General features: G+C 36.4%; 1 protein-coding gene across 1 annotated transcript in view; it reads left to right on the plus strand.

The window, feature by feature from the left end:
- Window positions 1–1,168: 1,168 nt before the first annotated feature.
- Window positions 1,169–24,139, plus strand: part of sgip1b (SH3GL interacting endocytic adaptor 1b) — a 35,997-nt gene continuing 13,026 nt past the window's right edge. The window contains exons 1-11 of the mRNA XM_059344495.1: window positions 1,169–1,727; window positions 10,903–10,966; window positions 11,960–12,005; window positions 12,891–12,947; window positions 15,345–15,402; window positions 16,668–16,843; window positions 17,886–17,897; window positions 19,223–19,247; window positions 22,108–22,171; window positions 23,815–23,885; window positions 23,976–24,050. Coding sequence (XP_059200478.1) covers window positions 1,718–1,727; window positions 10,903–10,966; window positions 11,960–12,005; window positions 12,891–12,947; window positions 15,345–15,402; window positions 16,668–16,843; window positions 17,886–17,897; window positions 19,223–19,247; window positions 22,108–22,171; window positions 23,815–23,885; window positions 23,976–24,050 — 658 coding nt within the window. The 5' untranslated portion in view covers window positions 1,169–1,717. The remainder of the gene's footprint in view (window positions 1,728–10,902; window positions 10,967–11,959; window positions 12,006–12,890; window positions 12,948–15,344; window positions 15,403–16,667; window positions 16,844–17,885; window positions 17,898–19,222; window positions 19,248–22,107; window positions 22,172–23,814; window positions 23,886–23,975; window positions 24,051–24,139) is intronic.

The raw sequence follows: 24,139 nt of genomic DNA on the forward strand, positions 1-24,139 counted from the left end.
TTTCCTCTTCTCTAAGATGTTTTTTTAGTCTATTCATGACTTCAACAAAGGACTTAAGGCTTTTTAACAGTGCCTGACCTCTTATTTTTATCCTGTGTTTGTTGGTATGTCAGTGGGTGTGTCCCACTTTTTGGATTTGCGTATTTAACTTTGCTCCTCGCTGTCCTGTAAAAAGCTCTAATGCTTAAAAAAAAGAGAAAAGATGAATAGAAATTTAGATAACCTTTTAGTGATTGTACAAAAATGCAAACGGACATTAGGTAGTGACACATCAAAATGAACATTTAGATCATTCTTTTTTTTTTTTTTTAATAATATTTTTTATTGGAAATTAGCATTCATAAGCATTAGTACAAGACATAAGTTATTCCACAGCTGTTTTCCACATTTTTGTTTTTTAAAGGGTACATTAAAACAAAGAACCAGAAAAAAGACAACCCCCAAAACAAAAATAAAAATAAATACAATACAATAAAAAACATAGTATTATAACAATATAAAGGGAGGCAAAAGAGCAGAGAAACAGAAACGTTAACAATCACACTAACGGTAGCAATACATAAACACAGGATGCCGAGTGTGCTCATTAAAAATAAAAAATATATATTAAAAAAATACCATAATAAAATAAATGAAAATTGGATGCATCAAATCGACTCAGTTGGGGTCTAGAGAGGTGAGGGTACTCACATATGTGATGCAAGGTTGCCATCTTTTATTAGGGCCCGAGCAGGCAACGACCTGCGAGGTCCCTATTGTATTTTGAATGATTATTTATTATTATTATTATTTATTTATTTATTATTATTATTATTCCCAAATGATCGCATATTTCACTGCCTGAACATACCCCAAAACTCATGAAACTTTAAATATAAGTCACACATGGTGAAAAATGTTATAATCTATTGTCATCCTGAATTTCCACCACTAGTTTTTCTTTAAATTGGCTGCTGAGCCTCTCAAGGAATATTTAATTTTTTCCAAAGACAGAAAAGACATTAAATCACTCATTTGGATCATTCATTACAAATAACACTGATTTAAATTGAGGAAATGTTTTTTTCAAAAAGTGCATGATATGATGTGAGACCTTGTGTAATAAGTATGCAGATGGCTGTAGAGTGTCTGCTGGAGGCAAGCCGAGAGGTGCCATCAGGGGACAGCAGCCATGTGACCATGGCTGCACCATGGGTTGCAGGGATTGGTCTAGTGCAGATGTGACATCAGCGAGCCTCCCACTCCCTCCCTCCCTCCCTCCTCCCCTCTCTCTCCCAGTCTTTCTCTGCCTCTCTCTACCTCTCTCTCTCTGTACCGCTCTGCTTTTTTCCTCCTTTGCCTTTCCTCAGCATCCCCCCTCTCAGAGATGGCGTGTGTCGGTGCTGCTCGGGCGGCCGGGGCCTAACGTGCACACGGAGAGGAGGACCCCCCCATCCCCCCCGATCTGCTGCTTTTTCCTCGTGTGTCTCTTCTCACTGTGTCCTCCACCCGCTCCTGCTGCTGCTGCTGCCTCTCAGCTCTCCCCCCAACCCCACCTCCCTGTGCGGGTGTCTGGGAGTTGGGCCCATTGGGGGTGGAGGGACTCAACATCGTGCTTCACTGGGGAGCTGTGCAGAATTAGCTATGCCCTGCCCAGGCATCCTTTGACCGGCTGGATTTCTCCATTTCTGTCCCGCCTGCACACCGGAGTGGCAACATAGGATGAAAATCTGCAGTCATGATGCAAGGTAAATGATCTGTGCACTCCTTCTCCTCCTTTATTCCCCATGTTTCCCATCCTGCGTCCTCCTCCTGCCCTCCTGTGTCCTGCTGGGCCGTTAAAGCAAGTGGATCCGGTGATGTGATCCGTCGTAACGCGAGGACCTTTGAGCTGAAACGAGCTACATGCATGACAGTGTGTGTGACAATGTCGTTGTGAGTGTGTGCGTGACGTTGTCCGTGACACGTTGAGAAAAAATGTATGTGACACGAAGGTGTGTGAGGATTTGTAAAGGAGGAGCAGTATGGTCCTGCACTTGCTAATTCCCTGTTGTTTGTGTGTGTTTACACATGTGTCTACATGTCTCTGTTTGCGTGTGCACATTATTCTTCTGCCTTTAGTTGCACACTCAATCTCTGTCGTATAAATACGTTTCACAGGCGTCCAGGAAGCTGCACTCATTCATTGCTCTGCTGCTGTTGCTATCAGTAGCCTACATATCGCCACACTGTTAAAATAATCGCCTAAGTGATTTTTTGTCAAATTTGTTTTTTTGCCTAAATCATCTCCTCATGACGCCGGCCACCTATGGTAAAATCACCTACATCCTCAGTTGATCAGATCATGTGATTTTACCCCTTTAAGATAATGGCCTATGTCAAGTGTGTGACTTAAGCTGATTTATTATGCTTAAGTCAAAATAAAATGTGACTTAGGTAATTTTTTGAACATGCCTTTGTGACTTAAGCAAGGTATGGTAACACTTTATTTTGAAGGTGTCTACATAAGAGTGATATGAGTGTGTCATAAACATGACATGGGATGTATCATGAACATTAAAGACACTTTGAAGTAACATTAATGCTCATGATACTTGTCATGTCATGTTTCTGACAGGCTTGTGTGACTCTTATGTAGACACCTTCAAAATAAAGTGTTGCCATATCTTGCTTAAGTCACAAAGGCATGTTCAAAAAAATTGCCTAAGTCATTTATTTCTCTTAAGTTACATAATTTACACACCTTTTTGAGTGAAATGATCAATAAATATAATATGTTACACTTTTGGTTACGTTTTTTTGTGTTTCCTTTAAAACTTGAAAAAATGAGTTAGGCGATTATTTTAACAGGGTGATGATATATAATATAATATCATGCCTATAAGACAAGTGATGCACTATTTGAATACAGAATGCTGTACCAAAGTTAACAGTGCTGGAATGACTTAAAGTACATCGTAAACTATGATGGAGGAGCTGAATCATAGATCTAACCCTCCATGACAGATGCTGGGCCTTTACCATCCATTAATGCCAACGTGGTAATGGAAGTTGGCTATTATTAGCAAAAGGCCTGCGGTCAGCCTACCATGATATTGTACTCAGTTCACGAGCTACACAACAACACAGATGTCACATGCTCATCAACGCTCCAGTTAGCTACATTGCTAATTACACAGTATAGGCTGCCATGACTCGTTATAGACATTTAGTGCATGTTATTTGGACTCAAACATGACTGCTGTACATGTGCTGCAATGACAACCTTCTTGTTGAGATAACTATATGCAATATGTCCAGAACACGGCTTAAAATGTTCCACTACTTGGTGTGAAATGAGCCTTTTCGAACTGTAACTTTATACGACTGTGGTTTTGAATGTTTCAGCCCCATAACTACAAGTTATACATTCTACACACTCATGCTGACCATTCACCAGAGCATGGCTTGTTTCCAGGCAGCCTCTTGATTGCACTTAACCCTCCTGTCATCCTCCCGGGTCAAATTGACCCAATCTGTTTTGACTATTCCTTCTTTCCTCCCTCCTCCTGCCTTCCTCTCTTCTTTCCTCCTTCCTTCGTTCTTCCCTTCCTCCTCTATCCTCCTTTCTTTCTTTCCTTCCTTTCCTCCCTCCTTCCCTTCTTTTCTTTCCTCCTTCCGCTATCTCCTTTACTTTCTCTCTTCTTTCCTTCCTCCTGATTTCCTCTCCTTTCCTCCTTCCTTCCTTCTTTCATCCTTCCCGCCTCCATTCCTTCCTCTATCCTCCTTTCTTCTTCCCTCCCCCCCTTTCCTTCCCTTCTTTCTTTCTTTCTTTCTTTCTTTCCTTCCTCCTTCCTTTCTGCCCTCTTTCCTTCCTGCCTCCCTCCTTTTCTTGCTCCTTCCTTCTTTATTTTTTCCTTCCTTTCTTCTCCTCCTCCCCTTTCTTTCCTCCATCCTCCTTCCTTTCTCTCTCCTTTCCATTCTTTCTCCTTTTCCTCCTCTCTTCTTTCCTTCCTCCATCCTTCTTTCTTTCCTTCCTTCTTTCCTCCATCCTTTTTTACTTCCCTTTGCGTCCTTCCCTCTTCTTCCTTCCTTGACCCGAGGACAACAGGAGGGTTAATGCCAGAAATGTATGAAAATCAACTTGACAAAACCTTCTTGAGATTGTCGATCAATTGCAGGAACCACTTAAAGGGTTCCTACTCTGCTCATTTTAAGGCTCATACATACTTTTAGGTTTCTACCAGAACTTGTTAACATGCTTTCAGGTAAAAAAAAAAACACATTCTTTTTCTCATACTGTCTGTCTTAATATACCTGTATTCACTTTATGTCTGAAACGCTCCGTTTTAGTGTCTGCCTCTTTAAGCCCCACTCCCAAAAAGCCCAGTCTGCTCTGATTGGTCAATGCTTCCAGGTCTTTAGGTATCTGTGATCTCTACATCTCTGCACCATCATTGCATCAGGGAAATGACTGTAATTGCAATGTAGCTGCACTTTTTACTGATATGTAATATAATTGTGACATCACAATGTTACAGAAGTTCTGGTAGCTTATTTAAAGGCACGGTGTCTGAATACAGGCAGTGAGCAGTTCTCTGTGGTTTGAGCGTTTTCATACTTTCACAGTATTTTTTATAGCACCCTGACCTGCTTTATAACACAAGGCATCATCTGACCACATTGTAAAGTCATTTAGAAGGGAAGGTGAGAAGCTAGACATTATATAATTCATACTCTACCAAATTGAACCAATTTTCTAAGTATATATTGGTATAACAGATCAGTCGGTGGTGGTAGGGTTTGTGCCAATGATGTTCAGTTGATACAGTAGTTCCTTATGGGGAGCTTACAGTTACAGTTACAGTTTCAAACGATAACATTCACTAGAATAAAGGTTAAGTCGAAACTACAGTAAAAACCTTTAAACATGGAGTTGGAGTGCATGCAACATGTATCATCACTGAGCAAATCTGTCCTGGACATGGTTCAGAACTAGTTGGTTGTATTTCTTTTGTTTTTATTCTTTGATTCCTCTGTATCACTGTGGCAACAGAGGCATAGTGTTGTTAGGCAGGCAGTGTTGCTGTGGCAGAGGTAGATGTGTAAAAAAAATCTTCACACCTATTCACAATCAGCATTTATAACTGACAGCTTGTCTGTTATAGGAATTTACAAAAACCGTGGGACTGTTTTAAGGCGTCTTCTCACTGGTTAGTTCAGATATTTGTTTGAAACTGAGTCAACAACAGACAGAAAGTTGAACCTTTAGGTCCATTCTTGACCTTGGAAATAATAGTGTTACATTAAAAAAAACCTTAAGGACCATTTTCAACATTTCTTCTGCTTGAGCTTGAGTTGTATCCGGTACCCTTCATGTGCACATGCAGCTTGCTCAGTTGTAAACTCCTCCAGCTGCAGCTGAAAGGTCTGGAAGAGATCTAACACCCGTTACTGGATTTCTCCTGGAGCTTTCTGTTGGATGAAGGTGGTTTTTTTCAGAGTAAGAATGTTAGATATCATGAAAGGGATTACAGCTCTGTAGTGCAGTGATACATGCAGTATGCAGCTGTAACTTTGTTTTTCAAAGTTATTTGGATTCAGAAAGTTGCTGTGTCATGAAATTCGCGTTTTCCTGAGATGATGGGCTGCAAGTGGCAAGAAACTGCAGATAATTAGTCTTTTTAACCAACAGTTACTTAATACTTGGGTGGCCGGAGGCATTATGATTTAAGGTTTTTTGTCGTCAGTCTGTTCAAATTCGGACCGATTAGATTTTAGTGCTCAAAAGTTAAAAGTCAATGCCACTGTGGCCTCAGGAAACACGTATTTGGGCTATAACTCAATAATTAATAGGCTAAGCATGACAAAATGTTACAAAAATGACTAATATGATAAAGTGATGACATTTTATATCCAGAAGGTCAAAGGTCAACTTCACTATGACATCATAATGTTCTGCAAATACACTTTTATAGCCGATATTCAACGCCATAACTCAGGAACAGAAGGAGAGACTGTGACCATTTTTTACATTTGGCCCCCTTGAAACTGTGGGGATTATATACATCAGGAGTGTCAAACCGATCCCTGAAAGGGTCGGTGTGGCTGCAGATTTTTGTTCCGACCAAACAGGAGCAAACCCGATACAGTAAATCAACCGAGTGAAGACAGTTCAGGTGATTGAATGAGTTGAGTCAGGTGTGCTCCTGCTTGGTTGGAACAAAAACCTTCCCCAGACTGACATGTCCAGGTACAGATCTTCTGTGCTGCCAAGTTAAAGATGTAAAGCATTCAAGTTTATGTTTTGAGCTTCTTTGCAGCATTTGAAGAAATGTTGACTGTCTGGCCACATGAATCTGGACAGACATGGATGTAAACTAGAGCTTGGTTGGTTGTTAGGGGCATCACGGTGTAATGGTAGTGCTATAATGGTGCATGACATTATGCTCTATTGACAAATGGTCAGCAGTAATTAGAGGTGGGGGGAAAAATCAATAAAGCATAGTATCGCGATATTTTGCTTGGCAATATTATATCGATTCATGGTCGCCAAGTATCGATATTTAGCGTTCCAACGGTTCAGGTTTTTTTTTTTTTTTTTCCAGAGGCCGTAGCGGGCTCATTTTTAGGAATTTACTGAGATACTGGTATCATATGAAACTAGAAGATCTAAGGAATCTATAGGCATCGGGATATCGTGTCAGGAAGTTGTCAAAATAATGCTGCAAAGTTAGCCTTTTTACATGTGTTACATTAAATGTTACATTAAAAAAAAATTCAGAGCAGTGAAGCTTAAAGTTGAGGAAAGTATGCGAAATTGCTGCAGTTGTTGTCGTCCATACATGTTTGATATCAGTTCAGTTCAGTTTGACTGAATACTTTGTTGGTCAGTCTGTGGGTTTGACTCTCATTGTGGAGAAATAAAAAGACTGAAGTGAGATGAATAGTCTGAGAATTTTCTGTTATTTGACAAAACAATTCTTGATTGAATTTAATTTTGTGGACACAAAATGCAGTTAAACAGTTAAATCGCAATATATTGTATCACAATACTCACTATATTGCAAAATGCTTAAAATCACAATAATATCGTATGGTGACCCAAGTATCAGGATAATATCGTATCGTGGGGCCTCTGCTGATTCACACCTCTAAAGTAAATGCCTTTTGTAGTTAACAGGGTCACTATGGTCCTAGCAAAGGATTTAGCAGCAACATCTCTTCGGCCAAACTTTATAAATGGGTTACAAAAGCTGCAGTCTGACTGCTCTACCTGTGCTCCCTCAGAATATATCACATTGTTCAGCAAGTTTGTCACATATTAATGTCAGGATTGATTCTCTATTTTTAGTCATTATCACGCAAGACACGTGCAGGTTATGACTGGACAGAAGGCTCACTGTTCAGAGCCGTCTCCACTGATAAAGGGCCATGATGCGGGAATAATCTGTGCTACTGAGCAGCCCAGCTAGCTACTAATACATCACAGGCCCTGACATGTCCTCCAGTACCCAGCAGAGCTTCATCCCAAGTGAATACCCCAGTCCAGTGCAGGGCTTTCACATTTATAGCGTTCATTAGTCTTATCGGGATTTCAATGGCAGTGTGACGATTCACTAAATCATCCCACTGACTCAATATTTATTTTTGATTTACTTTTTACTTCTTCCTCTTGACAGTCAGTGCAGGACTGTTTTTAAACACAGCCCACAAATGACAAAAAGGGATGATGTACAAAGAACACAAGCTAAGCTGCCTCTGAATAGCACAAAATGTTCATCCACCCAACTGTCCATCACATGTCCCTGTTGCTCTTTTATAGATGTGAGTCTGCATAACTCTGTTATGCAAACCTGTCACTTATCTCTTTTGGGAAAATCATGTTCCACATCACAGCTGATGCATAAAAAAAGAGAAAATTCTACTTTAACTGTTGGTCATTTTCTTGCAGCATCATGTTTTTTATGAATCTGATAAACTGTTACACTTCTTTTTCCAGAGGTATCACACAGTTATATGTTGAATACAATCTAATTGCCTTTACATCTTTAACCCATGAAGCAGGAGGATTGTCAGTATCAGTGAAGTAATTTAATCTGTATTAAGTCTCCAGAAAGTTCACTAACAACAGCTCAGTTTGTGCCATAGACTATATGAAAGAAGTGGACATAATCACCATGATGTCACCCGTTGATTTGTGGATTACAGTTTTGAAGCCTTAAATTTGCCATTTTGGCCATTACCATCTTTTTGTTTTAACCAGAAGTGACCATACTTAGACGAGAGGGTACAGTTCAGTTATCGGATAATGCTCTGGCTTGCCTGCTAGTTTGTTTAGCAAGGTGCATCTGTATGTCATGTATACTGTGATATTGGACAACTTTGGCTTGTAAAAAAATGGACTGAAAACAAAATGAACAGCCCACTTCTGTGTCTTCAAGTACAACCGAATGCTGTAAACAACATTCTGAGGCGACCCAAATGTTACCACTACCTTTTATGAACTGAAAACTGAAGACAGAAACAAAGGCAACACCCAAAAACAAGATCACTGCTATTTAAATGTAAGGATGGATGGATACACATTGCTACACCTCTGTCCTGAATGACAGTTCGGTGTGGTAGCGATCAATCACTAGGTGGCCCCGCCCTAATGCATAACCTGCTTTATCGTCTATTCTACTATAAATGGGGCCATCATTTACAAAATGAAAATCATGCTGTATTAAAGAAGACTTGAAACTAGGGATTGAGACCATAAACTAATTAAGAAAATGGTTTAATTATTACTAAGGTAATAAATCAAGTGCAAAGCAGGGTCGTTTTCTCATAGCCTTCTATACAATTGGACTTGATACAAAATGAAAATCATCCTGTATTAAAGAAGACTTGAAACTAGCGATTGAGACCAGAAAATAATTTAAAAAAAATGCTTACTGAGGTCATAAATCAAGTATAAAGCAGGGTCGTTTTCTCATAGACTTCTATACAATTGGACTTGATGCATTTTCTATTGTTAATTAGGCCAGTGACATAACTCTCATAGTTAGGTTAGTTGGACTGTTGCTCCACTCAACACTTTGGTCCAGACTGAAAAATCAAAAAAATCATATCAAAGGTTATTTTTTATAAGATTGCCATGATATTTTTACTTATGATCTCCAGAGGATGAATCCCTCTGACACCGCAGAAGTTTTTATTTAGTCAAACTAGGACGATTAGCCTGCAAAGGTTTAGGGCTTAGAAAATGTCTCCCAGTCTGATCTATCTCCATTGTTAGTTGTGTTTTTATTCATTGTGCATTATATATCTTTTTAACGCTTGTTGATTCTTCTTGCATACTGCAAGTCAGTGACACTACAAACCAAAATTAAAAACACAGCGGAAGCACACAAACACCACACACAATTCCATGTAGCAATTAGGGTTGTCACGATACTAAAATTTTCAACTCGATACCGATACTCACCAGGATAAAAACAAAGACCCCAAAATTTAACAGAAATATTTTTATTAACGAGAAAAATGCAACATGTTAAAATGAACAGAACCACGGGTTAAATATTTATAATGAAAAAAACAGTTGTGCAAAAAGAAACTGCAACTATGATAACAAGCTTCAGCCAGGTCTGAGGTAGTGCAAAAAATATGAATAAATACAATAAACAATAACAATTAGAACAATATTTTGAGGTTTTATGCTGTGCACAATATTAGGAAAGCTTAAAAAAGAGGTAGAGTCGGCTGTTTGGTTGTAGGTCGACTTTTCTCTGCTTCATTCTGGGACTTCAAGAGAGAAAATAACACTTTTCTGTCACCAACATTTGCGTAAACGTATTAACTCTATGCTTATGTATACTGACACTGTGTCAATTAACGTAATATGGGCATACTACGTGCCTGATTTATTTATTTATTTACGTTGCTTATAATCATTGACGTGACGTCAGCCTTTAATTGCTAGCTGCGGCTAATGGCTAATAATAACACGGGGGGGGGTATCGATACTTTTGAAAATGAGTATCGTATCCGGATACAACGTTTAGTATTGATACTTTTTTGAGTATCGATACTACCTACCTACCCTAGTATAGGGTTGTCAAAAGTATCGATACTCAAAAAAGTATCGATACTAAAACGTTGTATCCATATACGATACTCATTTTCAAAAGTATCGAGTATCTGAAGCTTGTTATCATAGTTGCAGTTTCTTCTTGCACGACTGTTTTTATTATAAATATTTAACCTGTGGTTCTGTTAATTTTTACATGTTGCATTTTTCTTGTTAATAAAAATATTTCTGTTAAATTTTGGGGTCTTTGTTTTTATCCTTGTGGTATCGAAAATGGTATCGAGTATCGAATATTTTCCTGAGTATCGGTATCGAGTTGAAAATTTTAGTATCGTGACAACCCTACCCTAGTAGCAATACTTATTCATGGAGAAACCTTCAAACTTTGCATGCATTGAATTATGTCCTTTTTGTTTGTTGCTCCAGTCGTCCTAATTCGAGCGCTGTGTGGTGCCAACCGCCAGTGCTGGAGGGGTCTTGGCACCCAGTTTGGCTGACGGTTGCTGCCATAGTAGATCTCTCCCTTGAATCCCACTAATGAAGTGGGAACATTGATCAACGTTTACTTGTCTTTTCCCCCCTCCCATGTTTTTATATTGCGTCTGCGCTGCTTCGTTTTCCTGTGGAGGCTGGCAGGATGTTTGTGTCCCAAATCGATACATTATTTTATATCAACTTATTGGGTTTCCTGTGTATCCACCAGGATATGTTCTTCTTCAAGCCACTGTACATCAGCCTGTTACTCTTTGGTGTTATTTGCTTTTAAGTGCATTTTAATGACAGGATAGTTAACTTTATTCCAGGCTGTAAAGCTTTAAATTAATTCTTTATGATGTTGTTCGGCCTCTCTCCCTCTCTCTGCACTATAGGACTGAAAAACCGAACCAGGAAAGCCCTCGGCTTGCGAAAGAGAGACAAGGATACAGATGCAACGTGAGTTTTCTCAGACTTCTAACACAGATAACATGTTTTTACATGAAAACTTACTCTGAAAACTACATAAAACTATACTGACTGAATTGTTTTTCTACCATCAAATCTAAAAAAAAACCTGCCAAATATTATATACAGGGGCACATGAATTAGAATATCATAGGAAAGTTTATTTATGTCAGTAATTCAATTCAAAAAGTGGAAATAACACATTATATAGATCCATTACACACAGAATGAAACATTTCATGTCTTAATTTATTTAATTTATTCTAATTATAATGATTATGGCTTACATTTAACGAAGACCTAAAATTCAGTGTCTCAAAACGATTTATATTACAAAAGATCAATTTTAAAAAGTATGTTTAATATGGAAATGTTGCCCTCTGAAAAGTATGTCATCTATATGACTCAATGCTTGTTTGGGGCTATTTGACTTGAACTACTGGAAATGGACTATGCTTTCCATTATATTCTTATTTATTGAGATGCACCTGTAGTTTGGTCAGATTTGGAATCTTTTTTAGATAGATAGATAGATAGATAGATAGATAGATAGATAGATAGATAGATAGATAGATAGATAGATAGATAGATAGATAGATAGATAGATAGATAGATAGATAGATAGATAGATAGATAGATAGATAGATAGATAGATAGATAGATAGATAGATAGATAGATAGATAGATAGATAGATAGATAGATAGATAGATAGACTTTATTTATCCCAAGCTGTTTTCTTTGACTGTCTCTGATTTCATTCATAATTTTGCTAATTTTAGACTATTTAATTTAGGCAGGGTTCTTGTAATGCTTTTTGGCTTTTGACAGTATTCACATTTGAGCATTTTAACTTCTTTTGTTATATGAAACAAAGGAGTGTTGTAGAAAAACACGTTTATATTTGTCACTGTCAGATTGAATCAGTACCAAAGTGCACTAGTTTCATGATATCACATTTTTTTTATTTTTGTTACTTCAAACAGGAGTTCACCTGACAAAGAAGGAACTGGAAGCGGAAAGAAAGGAAGTGTATGTGACTTTTACATTTTCAGTCAAATATTTGTGATGTTTCTCTGTGTCACTCTCTCTCTCTTTTCTCTTTTTTGTTTTTTTTTCTCTTCTTCTCAGAATTAGTAAAGATATAAAAACAAGGAAAATCATCCAAATACAGAAGTGAAAAAGTGCTGATTGATAATTTGGACAATGTGACGTACTATCTCCATTAATTCACAGTGCGTTACAACACAACTTTTACTGCCTAAAAAGGATAAACCCTCCTTATTACAACCTGTTTTTTTTTGTCGTTTTGGCCATCAGTTTTACTAAAAAAGACTAATGACCATAAATACAACATACAAACTCAGACTGAAATAAAGCAGACTCTCCTTTAACTCTCCTGTTATGTTGCGGGTCAAATTGACCCATTTCAAAGATTAAAAATCCCCACAAAAATAGTTAAAAGTATTTTTTAATGAAACGAAAAAAAATGTAAAAACATAAAATAAAAATTTAAAAAAAGCAAAGTCATGTAAAGACATTGTATTTTTATGTAGGTCTTCCCAATGTACATAAAACAAAGTTTTAACATGCTTTTTATTTTTTTTTTTATGAAAAATGAGTGAAATATCCTCATTGAACCATAATCTGTGAGAGGTAAAGAACACCATTACACTAAATATGGATTGAGATGGTTAGTAATGGTGTTATTAAAAAAAATATAAACAATGTTTATTTTGATTTTTTAGTTTCTGCTGTTCCTGTGAAGCAAACATAACAGGAGGGTTTAGAAAATTCTGATATTTGTTTCTCATTTATTTATTCAATAATAACAAAAATTTGCACTGATATATTTTAATACTGACTTTATTTGTTTTTTTCTGTCATTATTCTGTCTTTTCTCTATTTTGTTGCTAGAAAAAGGCTAATGGAGCACCGAATGGCTTCTATGGGGAGATTGACTGGGATAGATATGTAAGTATACGCAGTCTACACGGATGGATTACTGAACGAGTTTACTGCACAGCGGCCAAATGTCACCTGCACAATGTCAATAAAAATAAACACCAACCAGGAGGAGACTCAAAAATGACCACAAAGAAACTGCAAATTACTGCAAAGAGATGCAAAACAACTACAAAGAGACACAGAATACAGAAGAGGATTGTAGCCAGGTAGGAGGGAAGAAAATTAATTACACAGTTGACATGACAAGCATAAAGTTGAGATACATTGTTGAGAAAAAGTGGAAATGTCGAGAATAAAGTCAACTTTTTGAGTCCGGTAAAGTAGACTGCAAGCTACAACCTGATTATCCTCAATATGTCTAATATACGTCTAAAAAAAATTAGCATAAATAACATTAATGGCAGATTATATTAAAAAAAACTTAGTTGTGGTAGCCTACTATCAGTGTTGGAAGAAGTATTCAGATCCTCTACTTAAGTAAAAGTACTAATGTGTGAAATTACTCCACTACGAGTTAAAGTCCTGCATTCAAAACTTACTGAAGAAAAAGTACAAAAGTATCAGCATCAAAATGTACTTAAAGTATCAAAAGTAAAAGTACTCGTTATGCAGAATGAACCCACTCAAATTGTTAAATATATTTCAATTTATTATTGGATTATTGTTTTTGATGTTTTTACGTAAGCAGTGTTTACTTTTCTCAAGGTAGGGCTCATTTTAACGACTTAATATACTGTTATGAGCTTTAAATAAATAAATAAAAATGTCTAATCACTTTAAATGTATCATGTTTTTTATGATAAAGCTCGACCTAAAAAGTAACTTAAGCTGTCAGCTAAATGTAGCTGAGTAAAAAAATACAAAATTTGGCTCAAAATGTAGTGAAGTAGAAGTATATAAAGTTAATGATAAAATGGAAATACTCAAGTAAAGTACAAGTACCTTAAAAATATACTAAATATAGTACATATCAGTATCAGTCTAATAAAGATAAAGTCAAAAAGATAAAATTTCGTATTTGCCCAATGTTATATATTATTAAATATATTTAAGCAAACTTTATTTTAAATTTTACCCAACAAACATGGTAACTTATGATAATTAAAAAATGTTTGAAGTTGCTGTTATATTTCTTTAAACCAGCTGTATTTTCCCGCAGTGACTCTAAATTCTTGCCTACTGTGTTGAATGACACTATAGATTTGACATTGGTGACAACTGCCTCAGTAATACTCAAGTAAAGTACAAGTACCTCAAAATTGTACCTAAGTCCAGTACTTGAGTAAACATACTTATCTCATTTTATGACATTTATGAAAATCAGGTTGCAGCTTGCAGTCTACCTGACTGTTCAGATAGTCGGGAACAACCAATCTATGAATATCTTTCCAACTTTACAGAACACAAAGAGTTGATTAAATTCTCGAAATTTCAACTTTAAAAAAAAAAAAAAAGGGTAACGCTTTATATTAAGGTCCTTGTAATAACCATTAATTAACAAGTAATAAGGCCCTTGTAAGTCCTTACAAGATGCTTATTAACATTATTGTGTGTTTATAAGCTTATATAAGTGTTAATATTGGCATTACAAACACCCATGACCCACCCATTATGTCTTTGCCATGCCTTTATTAATCTTATTTTGTTTGCTTATTGATATTAAAATATACTTTATTGCTCATCTATTATAAGTTAACTATAAGTTAATTATGCTTTTTGCAACTACCGGATCTAAAGCGAGAACAATGCCTTATTACTTGTTTATTAATGGTTATTAAGGACCTTATTATAAAGCCTTACCCAAAATTGTATTTCAACTTTATTCTCAACATTTCAACCTTATTCTCATAATATCGATTTGTTTCTAAAACTGCATAATGAAATAAATAAAAAAATCCTCCTCATTTCTGTCTCCTACCTGGCCCCAAAAGATAAAAAACAACAACAAAAATGGGCTTAACCACCAAATAGTCCACGTCTCCTGCTCTGCTGTAGCAGAGGTGGTGGGACCATTTGCATGTCTGTACCCAGTGGCCCTTTGTCTCATAATCCACCCATGGGAGCCATTTTTAACTTGCTACTCTTCTTTTTGATGTTTCTCACCGAGCAGCGAATTTCGCAGCTTTGCCGTGAAATACTGTGCTGTGGCGAATCGTGTCACGTAACGCTTGGTTTAAAATTACCGAGTAAACGGTGCGAATAGTGAGTGAAAGCTGCATATTCTGTGAGTCAGCAGCAGCAGCAGCAGCTTCAGCCAGGAAGCTGACCATCTCAGGATAGATAGACATCTGTGAAATCTGATCCGCATTTATATGCAGAGCTGTTCACGGAGAAAGAGTGTAACGATGCCTCCGATTCAGTGTGTGGCGGGCTTGAACTGACTGTCACCTCTCTCTTTTCCAGGCCACTCCTGACGTGGACGAGGAGGGCTTCAGCCTGCGGCCCGGTGACGAAGGCGATGATATCCTTTCAGTGGAGAGAGAGAGAGAGAGAGGAAGCAATCTTGTAACTGCAAAACTATTGACCTGTTTGGCTGAGTGACTCATTGGATGAGTGCTTCTCCGCATTAAATAGGCCAAATCAATAGTCCCTCCCTCTCTTCTGCCACATCACATGTGCACGTCCCTGCAGCTGCAAAACACAAAGAAGCAGGAGGGCAGCCGGACAGACACATTACATCCAGGCCCCGTTTACATGAGGACGCTTGCGGGTAAAAACGACAAAATATTTTATCGGAAGTGCCTTTCGTTTAGACGGTGACGGCATTTTTGGGGCTTAAAAGCGCAATAATCTGAAACCACCTTCCAAAGTGGGAAAGTTAAATCCGCTCCGCCGTAGCGTGTCCGTCTACACTGACAAGACGCAAAACTCTGATCTGATCTGCTCACGTCACGTATGTGTTTACGTCACATACATGCTCCAGTACAGGGAAATAAACAAACGTGGGATTATTTCCATGCGTCGGACCTTCAAGATGCTCTGGCAGCTCTAATAAACTTACAGGAGTCTTTCCACCAAATGTACAGGATATGTAGAGATAGTATTAGTGAACAGTGAAGGATCTGGAATTACCTCTAACACATTTTGGATGCACCGATTGGTCGGAGGCGAGCCAGACGGCTTTGGACCTGGGAGATCTAGTGGATAGTGGAGAACTTTGTGGAAGGAGTAGCTGATGAAAATGCATGGCATGAAAACTTCCACATGCCCAAAGATGCTCTTATGGCTTTAAGTGATGCCGCCTGGCATGCATACAATCCAATTCCACACACTTTTGCGTCACCGAATGCAGCAGATTTCCTCCTGAAAATGCTCGTCTAAATGCGAAATAAAAAGTGAAGACGCAACGCCACTTTTGCGTCTTCTGTTCAGACCATCATCATGTAAACGTAGCCTCAGATTGGTTTTACAGTCGTCACGGAGACGCAGCTCTCATTAACACCCGACCCCTGGTTCACTGGTATTTTAAGTTCGTGCTCCCGCAGGTGTCAGCGGCTATAAGTTTAAAATGGATTCACAGAGAGCTTGGAGACTTCCCCCTCCGAGCGGGATGATTTAGCTGAGATGGAGCAGGAGTGTCACTTACAGCAGGAGTAATAAAGTGAACTAGGACACAGCTGACAGGGACACAAAGTGGACATCTCAGTCCTCTCGTTTTAAAAGAATATGTTATCTTTACATCCTCCTTTTTCACATTATTCCGTTTCGTCCTTGACGCACATTCACCAGCTTCCAAAGGAAAGCACTTTTTCTCGTCCAGCGACTCGGAGGACGACGAGGACAGCAAGAAGAAGTTCAAAATTAAGATCAAGCCGCTCGTGGCGGACAGTGCCAAGTGTGTCTCTCCATCCATGGACGTGCTGAAAGCCTCAGTCGGGGGCCTGGCACTCTCTCCGTCACTGGTGAGCCGCCGCTGATCTGCACACTTGTTTTCCTGCACAGTAGTAAAGGGAACACGCTGCAGTTTTTATAGATAGATGTACTTTATTGATTCGTAATGGGTAAATTCTTATATTACAGCAGCAGCTTATCCAGGAATTGCATGTAACAGTAAATGCACAAATCACCAAGGGAAAGGTATTCAGATCATTTACTTAAGTAAAAGTACTAATAGCACACTGTGAAATTAATCCACTACATTTAGAAGTCCTGCATTCAAAACGTACTGGAGTAAAAGTACAAAAGTATCAGCATCAGAATGTACTTCATGGTACTTCATAAAATATTTAGAATATATAAAACAATCTGAGTGGGTCTATTCTGCATGATGAGTACTGTTACTTTTGATACTTTAAGAACATTTGGTAACGCTTTATAATAAGGTCCTTAATAACCATTAATTAACAAGTAATAAGGCATTGTTCTCGCTTTAGATCCGGTAGTTGCAAAAAGCATAGTTAACTTATAGTTAACTTATAATAGATGAGCAAAAAAGTATATTTTAATATCAATAAGCAAACAAAATAAGATTAATAAAGGCATGGCAAAGACATAATGGGTGGGTCATGGGTGTTTGTAATGCCATTATTAACACTTATATAAGCTTATAAACACACAATAATGTTAATAAGCATCTTGTAAGGACTTACAAGGGCCTTATTACTTGTTAATTAATGGTTATTACAAGGACCATAAAGCATTACCGGACATTTTGATGCTGATACTTTTGTACTTTTACTTCTGTAAGTTTTGAATGGATTTTTACTTGTAGTGGAGTAATTTCACAGTGTGGTATTAATACTTTTACTTTAGTAAGGGATCTGAATACTTTTTCCATCACTCATTTTGGGCTAATATCAGCACATTTATTTATCAGTCTGGCTCTATTCTGTAATATTATACTGTATACTGATGTTGATTATGTGTTGTAACAGCTGCTATATTGTGTCTAACACCGTCTCTGCATTCGTCTTTTCTTCTCACTGATCTGCTGTCGTCTTGTAGAAGAGAAGTCCGGTAAGTCTGTCATTCATTTCCACATCTCTGTCACCACCATCAGGGCTCGCATGGCATGAATTCACTTCAGAATGCTTGAGAAAGTCGTGATAGTTCACTTACAAACCTCCTTTACTGTCTGCATGCGGTTTCTGTCTCACCCTCAGCATCAGTGTCCTTTGTTGACTTTTTTCTGTTCGGCTCCAGCTTTACTTGAACCCGTCTGGCAAAGTGTCTCTGTTACATAATGCACAGTAAACATAACACACACACAAAGCTCCAGACCTATTGATTTGGTCTCGGTGGAGCTTATACTGTACATACCGAGCGACCTGCTGCATTAAACGCCGTGCGTGTCGGTCAGAGGTGATGCTGGGATTGTGCTCGTAATCTCTAGCGTGTTATGGCCGGTGTTGCATTATTAAGGCTTTGCGGTGCAAGTAAAGAGGAGCGATGTGTGCCGTTTTAGTTTGTGTCCATTTGACTGATTTGTCACTCACTCTCTGACCCAGGTCTGTTCTCTCTTCCTTTTTGCTGGTCTCAGAGACGCAGCCCGGTGAGTTTCTTACACCATCTGCTGGCTGAGCCGAGCCAACAGCCTGAAACACAGCTTTTATAATCTCTGCTGTTCATCTAGGCCAGGGATGGGCAACTGGAGGCCCGGGGGCCGCATACGGCCCGCAACCTCACTTGAAGTGGCCCTCAGTACAACTGCATGCATTTGAGCATGAAATCTTAAAAGTGCATTGTAAAAATGCAATTAATGTTGGTCTGCTGTTCTTGCACTGAAAAAAAGAGAAATCACTTTAAGTGGTTATTTTTTATTTGCTTCAAACCTTTTGTATTCCTATTTATACTGTTATACATGCATTTGAGCATGAAATATGTTAAGTTACTTCACTGTAAACATATTTAAAATTGCACTTTCATCATATCTGGTTAAGTACACGGCCCTATATGTGGCCCTGTGGTAGTGTCGATGAAAAATTGTGGCCCCCTCCAGCATTTAAGTTGCCCATCCCTGATTTAGGCCAATTATGATTTAGCTTTTAGTCACAGAATTATAAACTTCAAGTGAGAATTATGATACTGTGGTGACAAAAATGTTTTATGGATAATTTTCCTAATTTAAGTGATTTTACTTTATTAGAAACAATATATTTGTGTTATTTTTTAAATAATTAAAGAAATGAAAATCTACAGTTATTTTGTTTATCGCATTATGTCTAAGAACAAACATCTTAAATATGAATGATTTAAGATTGACATTTGTTTGTGATATTCACTTTCACAATATATCGTCTGTATCCTCATGTTATCTTCTGTTTGGATTCTATCTTTTACAGGGGCAGATAAAAAGGAATTTGTCCTGTAAGTACACCTATTGCTAACAAAATAGTAGGGATGCACGATATTGGATTTTTTGCCGATATCCTATATGCCGATTTTTTACAACTCATTTAGCCGATTACCGATACCGATATTTTTTTCCCGCACAACTAATACCCACAATCAGGGCAAATTTGGCCAAATTCCAAATTGACATAATAAGTAAACATGAAGAAGAAGATGAAGATTACTTTATTAATCCCACAATGGGGAAATTCAACCTCTGCATTTAACCCATCCTTTTTTACACACAAGTGAAAACACCATGGAAGGAGCAGTGGGCAGCACATTACTGCGCCCGGGGAGCTGTGCAGGGGGGTTATGTGCCTTGCTCAAGGGCACCTCAGTCCTAGACCTGTCAGTACCGGGATTCGAACCGGTAACTCTCCAGTTACAACCCGGATTGATAACTTCTAGGCCACGGACTGCCCAAACATGACCTGTGTTCAGTGGGAACATGTGAAAAGTGCAACTGTACAGCAATTAAACTCAAATTGAATAAAACTACATGTACCTTACAGACTGCTGCTTAAATTCAAATTTAACTTAAAACAGGAGCCCAATATGTGACGACTCAATGTACACCGTACAAACAAAATCATAAAAAGTCAAAAAAATATAAGCAGCTTCAGTCCCTAATCAGAACATAAATAAATAGGTGGGCTCAGACTACACTGCACAATTCTATGAGCTACAAACAAGGTGCAACAGAGAGGTGATGTGCACCCCATTATTTAATCTGTTTATTATATATACTTATTAAATGTCCGATAGTTCATTTTCAAACCAATATCGGCAGATACCAATAATGTGCCGATAATATCGTGCATCCCTACAAAATAGTGCTAACATGCTTAAAATGACATGATGGTTGGCAAATAAAATGTGCTCATTATGTTCCGCATGCTAACATTTGGTAATTAGCACTAATGCTGCGTTCCAGTCAATGTCGGAGGTCGCTTCGAGTCTTTCACCTTTAAAGTCCACAAGAAAGGAAAAAAGAGAAAATATCTCTGAATGGAACAATTTGATGTTTCTTTGGCATGTGTGCACACAGTTTAACTCTTTACAGTGCAGCATCTTGACAAACAATGTAAACAACATATTTACATGCAGACTCAGGTTTTACTATATGATAGTTTGTATTATTTCAATTAAATACAACATACATTTTTTTTCATAACTTACTTAAGTGAAAGTACAAAAGTATTAGCATCATAATGTACTTAAAGTATCAAAAGTAAAAGTACTCACTATGCAGAAAGGACCCACCCAGATTGTTTTATATATTCTAAATATATTATTCCCGCGACCTGATTGCGGATAAGCGGTTAATGGTAATGAATGAATGAATAAATATATTATTGGATTATTTGTAATGATGCATTTATGAAAGCAGCAGTTTTAATTTTGTACAGGTAAGGGTAATTGAATATACAATATTGTCTTGTGGTTTAATTAAACAACATTTCTTCTTATCACTTAAATTAATCATGTTTTTAATGTTAAATCTTAACCTGAAAAGTAACTAAAGCAGCTAAATGTAGTGGAGTTAATGTATGAAGTTACATAAAATAGAAATACTCAAGTAAAGTACACATACCTCAAAATTGTACTTAAGTACAGTACCTGAGTAAATGTACTTAGTTACATTCTACCACTGTTCCAAACATATCACAATGAAAATAAAACCACATTTCATTGAGCATTGTGTCTGAAATAAATACAGAAATGCACTTCCCAGGGTTCTGCCATTATTTCGTGACTTCAGGCAACTGCTTCCTCATGGAGTAGTAGATTTGCTCCGATGGATTTTATTACTGGCATTCCATTGTACTTTTACTAGTCGGCCGGAAATTTTTGAACTCTGTGTTGTCTGGAATGCAGCATAAACACAAAGTACAGCTGATGATGCAGATGATGGGAATGCCTTTTCTGCCTGAGTTGTCAATAAACCAAAGTATTGCAATATCTGTAAAAATGCAAAGTACCTTCAGGAAACATACAAACAAAAAATAAATATTAATAATAAATGCCAAATAGCAAAAATGTATGTATATAATTTATATAATGTGTATAGGATATATGTATATTCGGTAACACTTTACAATAACCAACTAAGTGATGTTTATAGATGGTTTATAAACCAATTATTAACCATTTACAAAGTGCTATACATATTTAATCTTTAAATGTTTTCAAGCAATTTCTTAAGGTATATGAATCATTTCAAAATCATTAACAAACTTAATATGGTGTTAAAAATTTTATAGTCAGTGCAACTAAAACTTTTAATTATAATTTAATTGTTTGTTAAATGTAAAGTAACTATAAGCTTACATTAATATACCATCTATTTGCCATTTATAAATTATTTAGGTAGTTAAAAATTAATAAATTATGTATTTACCATTCTAAATGGCCTATATATGGTTTATAAATGATGATTAAACATGAATAAACTATCTGTTTGCCATTTATAAATGATTGTTATTGTAAGTATATTCTTATTTTTTATATTCTTATTCTGTCTTCTATATCTACGTGTCTGTATCTTGAGCTGCTGTGACAACTAGATTTCCCCACTGCGGGATAAATAAAGTCATATCTTATCTTATCTTATTGGACAAACTGATATTTTGACCTGAAAGTTATAGGATCACCAAAGAGATTGAAATTCTTCCTGACAGGACCAGGAACGTATTAAAGTGTGTGGCGATACATCCAATAGTTGCTTCAGTCTGACCAACTCACAGCCTGACATCTCTAGAGATAAACTATAAATCAACTTTTTGTCAAGTGCAATAAATCAACATTTTAGTTTTTGTTATGTTTCTTTTAGGTGAAGAGATTGCCAGACCCAGACGCTCCACGCCCACACCAAGCCCCGCCCCTGAGACACCAAGGTCTGTCACTCTTTTAGCATTATTGACCACTGACAGAGCTGAATAGCCCTCTTCGTTTTCACTCTGTATGCTGCTTGTACTGAGACAGATGCGCCTTGAATAATGTATGAGTTTGTTTCAAATATTTTTATGGTGAAGCCTCATTTTCAGAAAACAGAACATGGTATTTTAATGCTTATTTTCCTTATAAACACACATGATGTAAAAAAAAAAAAAAAAGAAAGAAAGAAAGAAAAAAAAGATGAAATAAATACATTTAAAAGAATGAAAGAAATTTGAAAAATAGATAAATAAATAATGGAAAACTAACAATTATAATCCATGAAGTAATAAATAATTTTTTTTTTTTTACAATAAATAAATAAATAATGGAAAACTAATAATTATAATACATGAAGTAATAAATAAATTTAAAAATGTGATAAAGTGACAAATAAATAATGGAAAACTAACAATTATAATCCATGAAGTAATACATAAATAAACAATGGAAAACTAACAATTATAATACATGAAGTAATTAATAAATGAAAAAATTTGAAAAAAATAGATAAATAAATAATGGAAAACTAACAATTATAATCCATGAAGTAATAAATATATATATATATTTTTTACAATAAATAAATAAATAATGGAAAACTAACAATTATAATACATGAAGTAATAAATAAATTAAAAAATGTGAAAAAGTGACAAATAAATAATGGAAAACTAACAATTATAATCCATGAAGTAATACATAAATAAACAATGGAAAACTAACAATTATAATACATGAAGTAATAAATAAATGAAAAAATGTGAAAAAATAGATAAATAAATAATGGAAAACTAACAATTATAATCCATCAAGTAATAAATAAATTAAAAATGTGAAACATTGATAAATAAATAATGGAAAACTAGCAATTATAATACATGAAGTAATACATACATTTAAAAATGTGAAAAATAGATAAATAAATAATGGAAAACTAACAATTATAATACATAAACAATAAATAAATTAAAAAATGTGAAAAATAGATAAATAAATAATGGAGAATTAAGAATTGTAATACGTTAAGTAATAAATAAATTAAAAAATGTGAACAATAGATAAATAAATAATGGAGAATTACCAATTATAATACGCGAAGTAATAAATAAATTAAAAAATGTGAAAAATAGATAAATAAATAATGGAAAACTAACAATTATAATACATAAAGTAATTGATAATAAAATTAATAAACACTGCTAATAACAACATTGATACTTGAATAACACATGTTTTTTATTATTGTATTCATGCATATTTTATTTTGTGCGGGCAGTAAATTTTACATTTTATTTTATTTATTTTTAACCTATTTTTAATTTATTTTATCTTATTGCATCTTACTGTTCTATTGTTTACTACATCTCTTTGTATTGTGTTATGTATTTATTGTTTGTGCAGCACTTTGGAAACCTTGTGTTTGCTAAAATTGTGCTATATAAATAAAGGGGATTGGATTGGATTGGGAACATCACCTGTAAAGTGTAAAATAACACTCGCTCCCACCCTGATTGCAGTGAGGATCTGGTTCCTTCTGCAAGATCAAAAGTCCCCAAATTTTTTAAAGAAATTGATTTTGATTGTTTGTTTCCTCTTGCAGTGACAAGCTGTCGCAGAACGTTCCTGCCTTCTTCGGGCTGCCTTCAGAGACCAAATATGCCAGATATGATGGTCTGTCCCCTGTTCATATCACATCACATTAATTGATACTTTATGTAGCAGGTGAAGTTTATAGAAGTGACGTTTGTTATCCAATCACAGTGGTCCCTACTGATGTATGGGGAGACTCGAGACCGCGTTCAGAATCACCGCTGAGCAGAAGCTTCCCAACAGGAGGTGAGCAGGCATGAATGAACCTCAGTCACATCATTAATATTTAAAACATTGTACTCTGTGGTGCTAAACTGGCCTGAACTGTCGCCCTC

Source organism: Centropristis striata, chromosome 11 (genome assembly GCF_030273125.1).
Source record: "Centropristis striata isolate RG_2023a ecotype Rhode Island chromosome 11, C.striata_1.0, whole genome shotgun sequence".
Lineage (NCBI taxonomy): Eukaryota > Metazoa > Chordata > Actinopteri > Perciformes > Serranidae > Centropristis > Centropristis striata.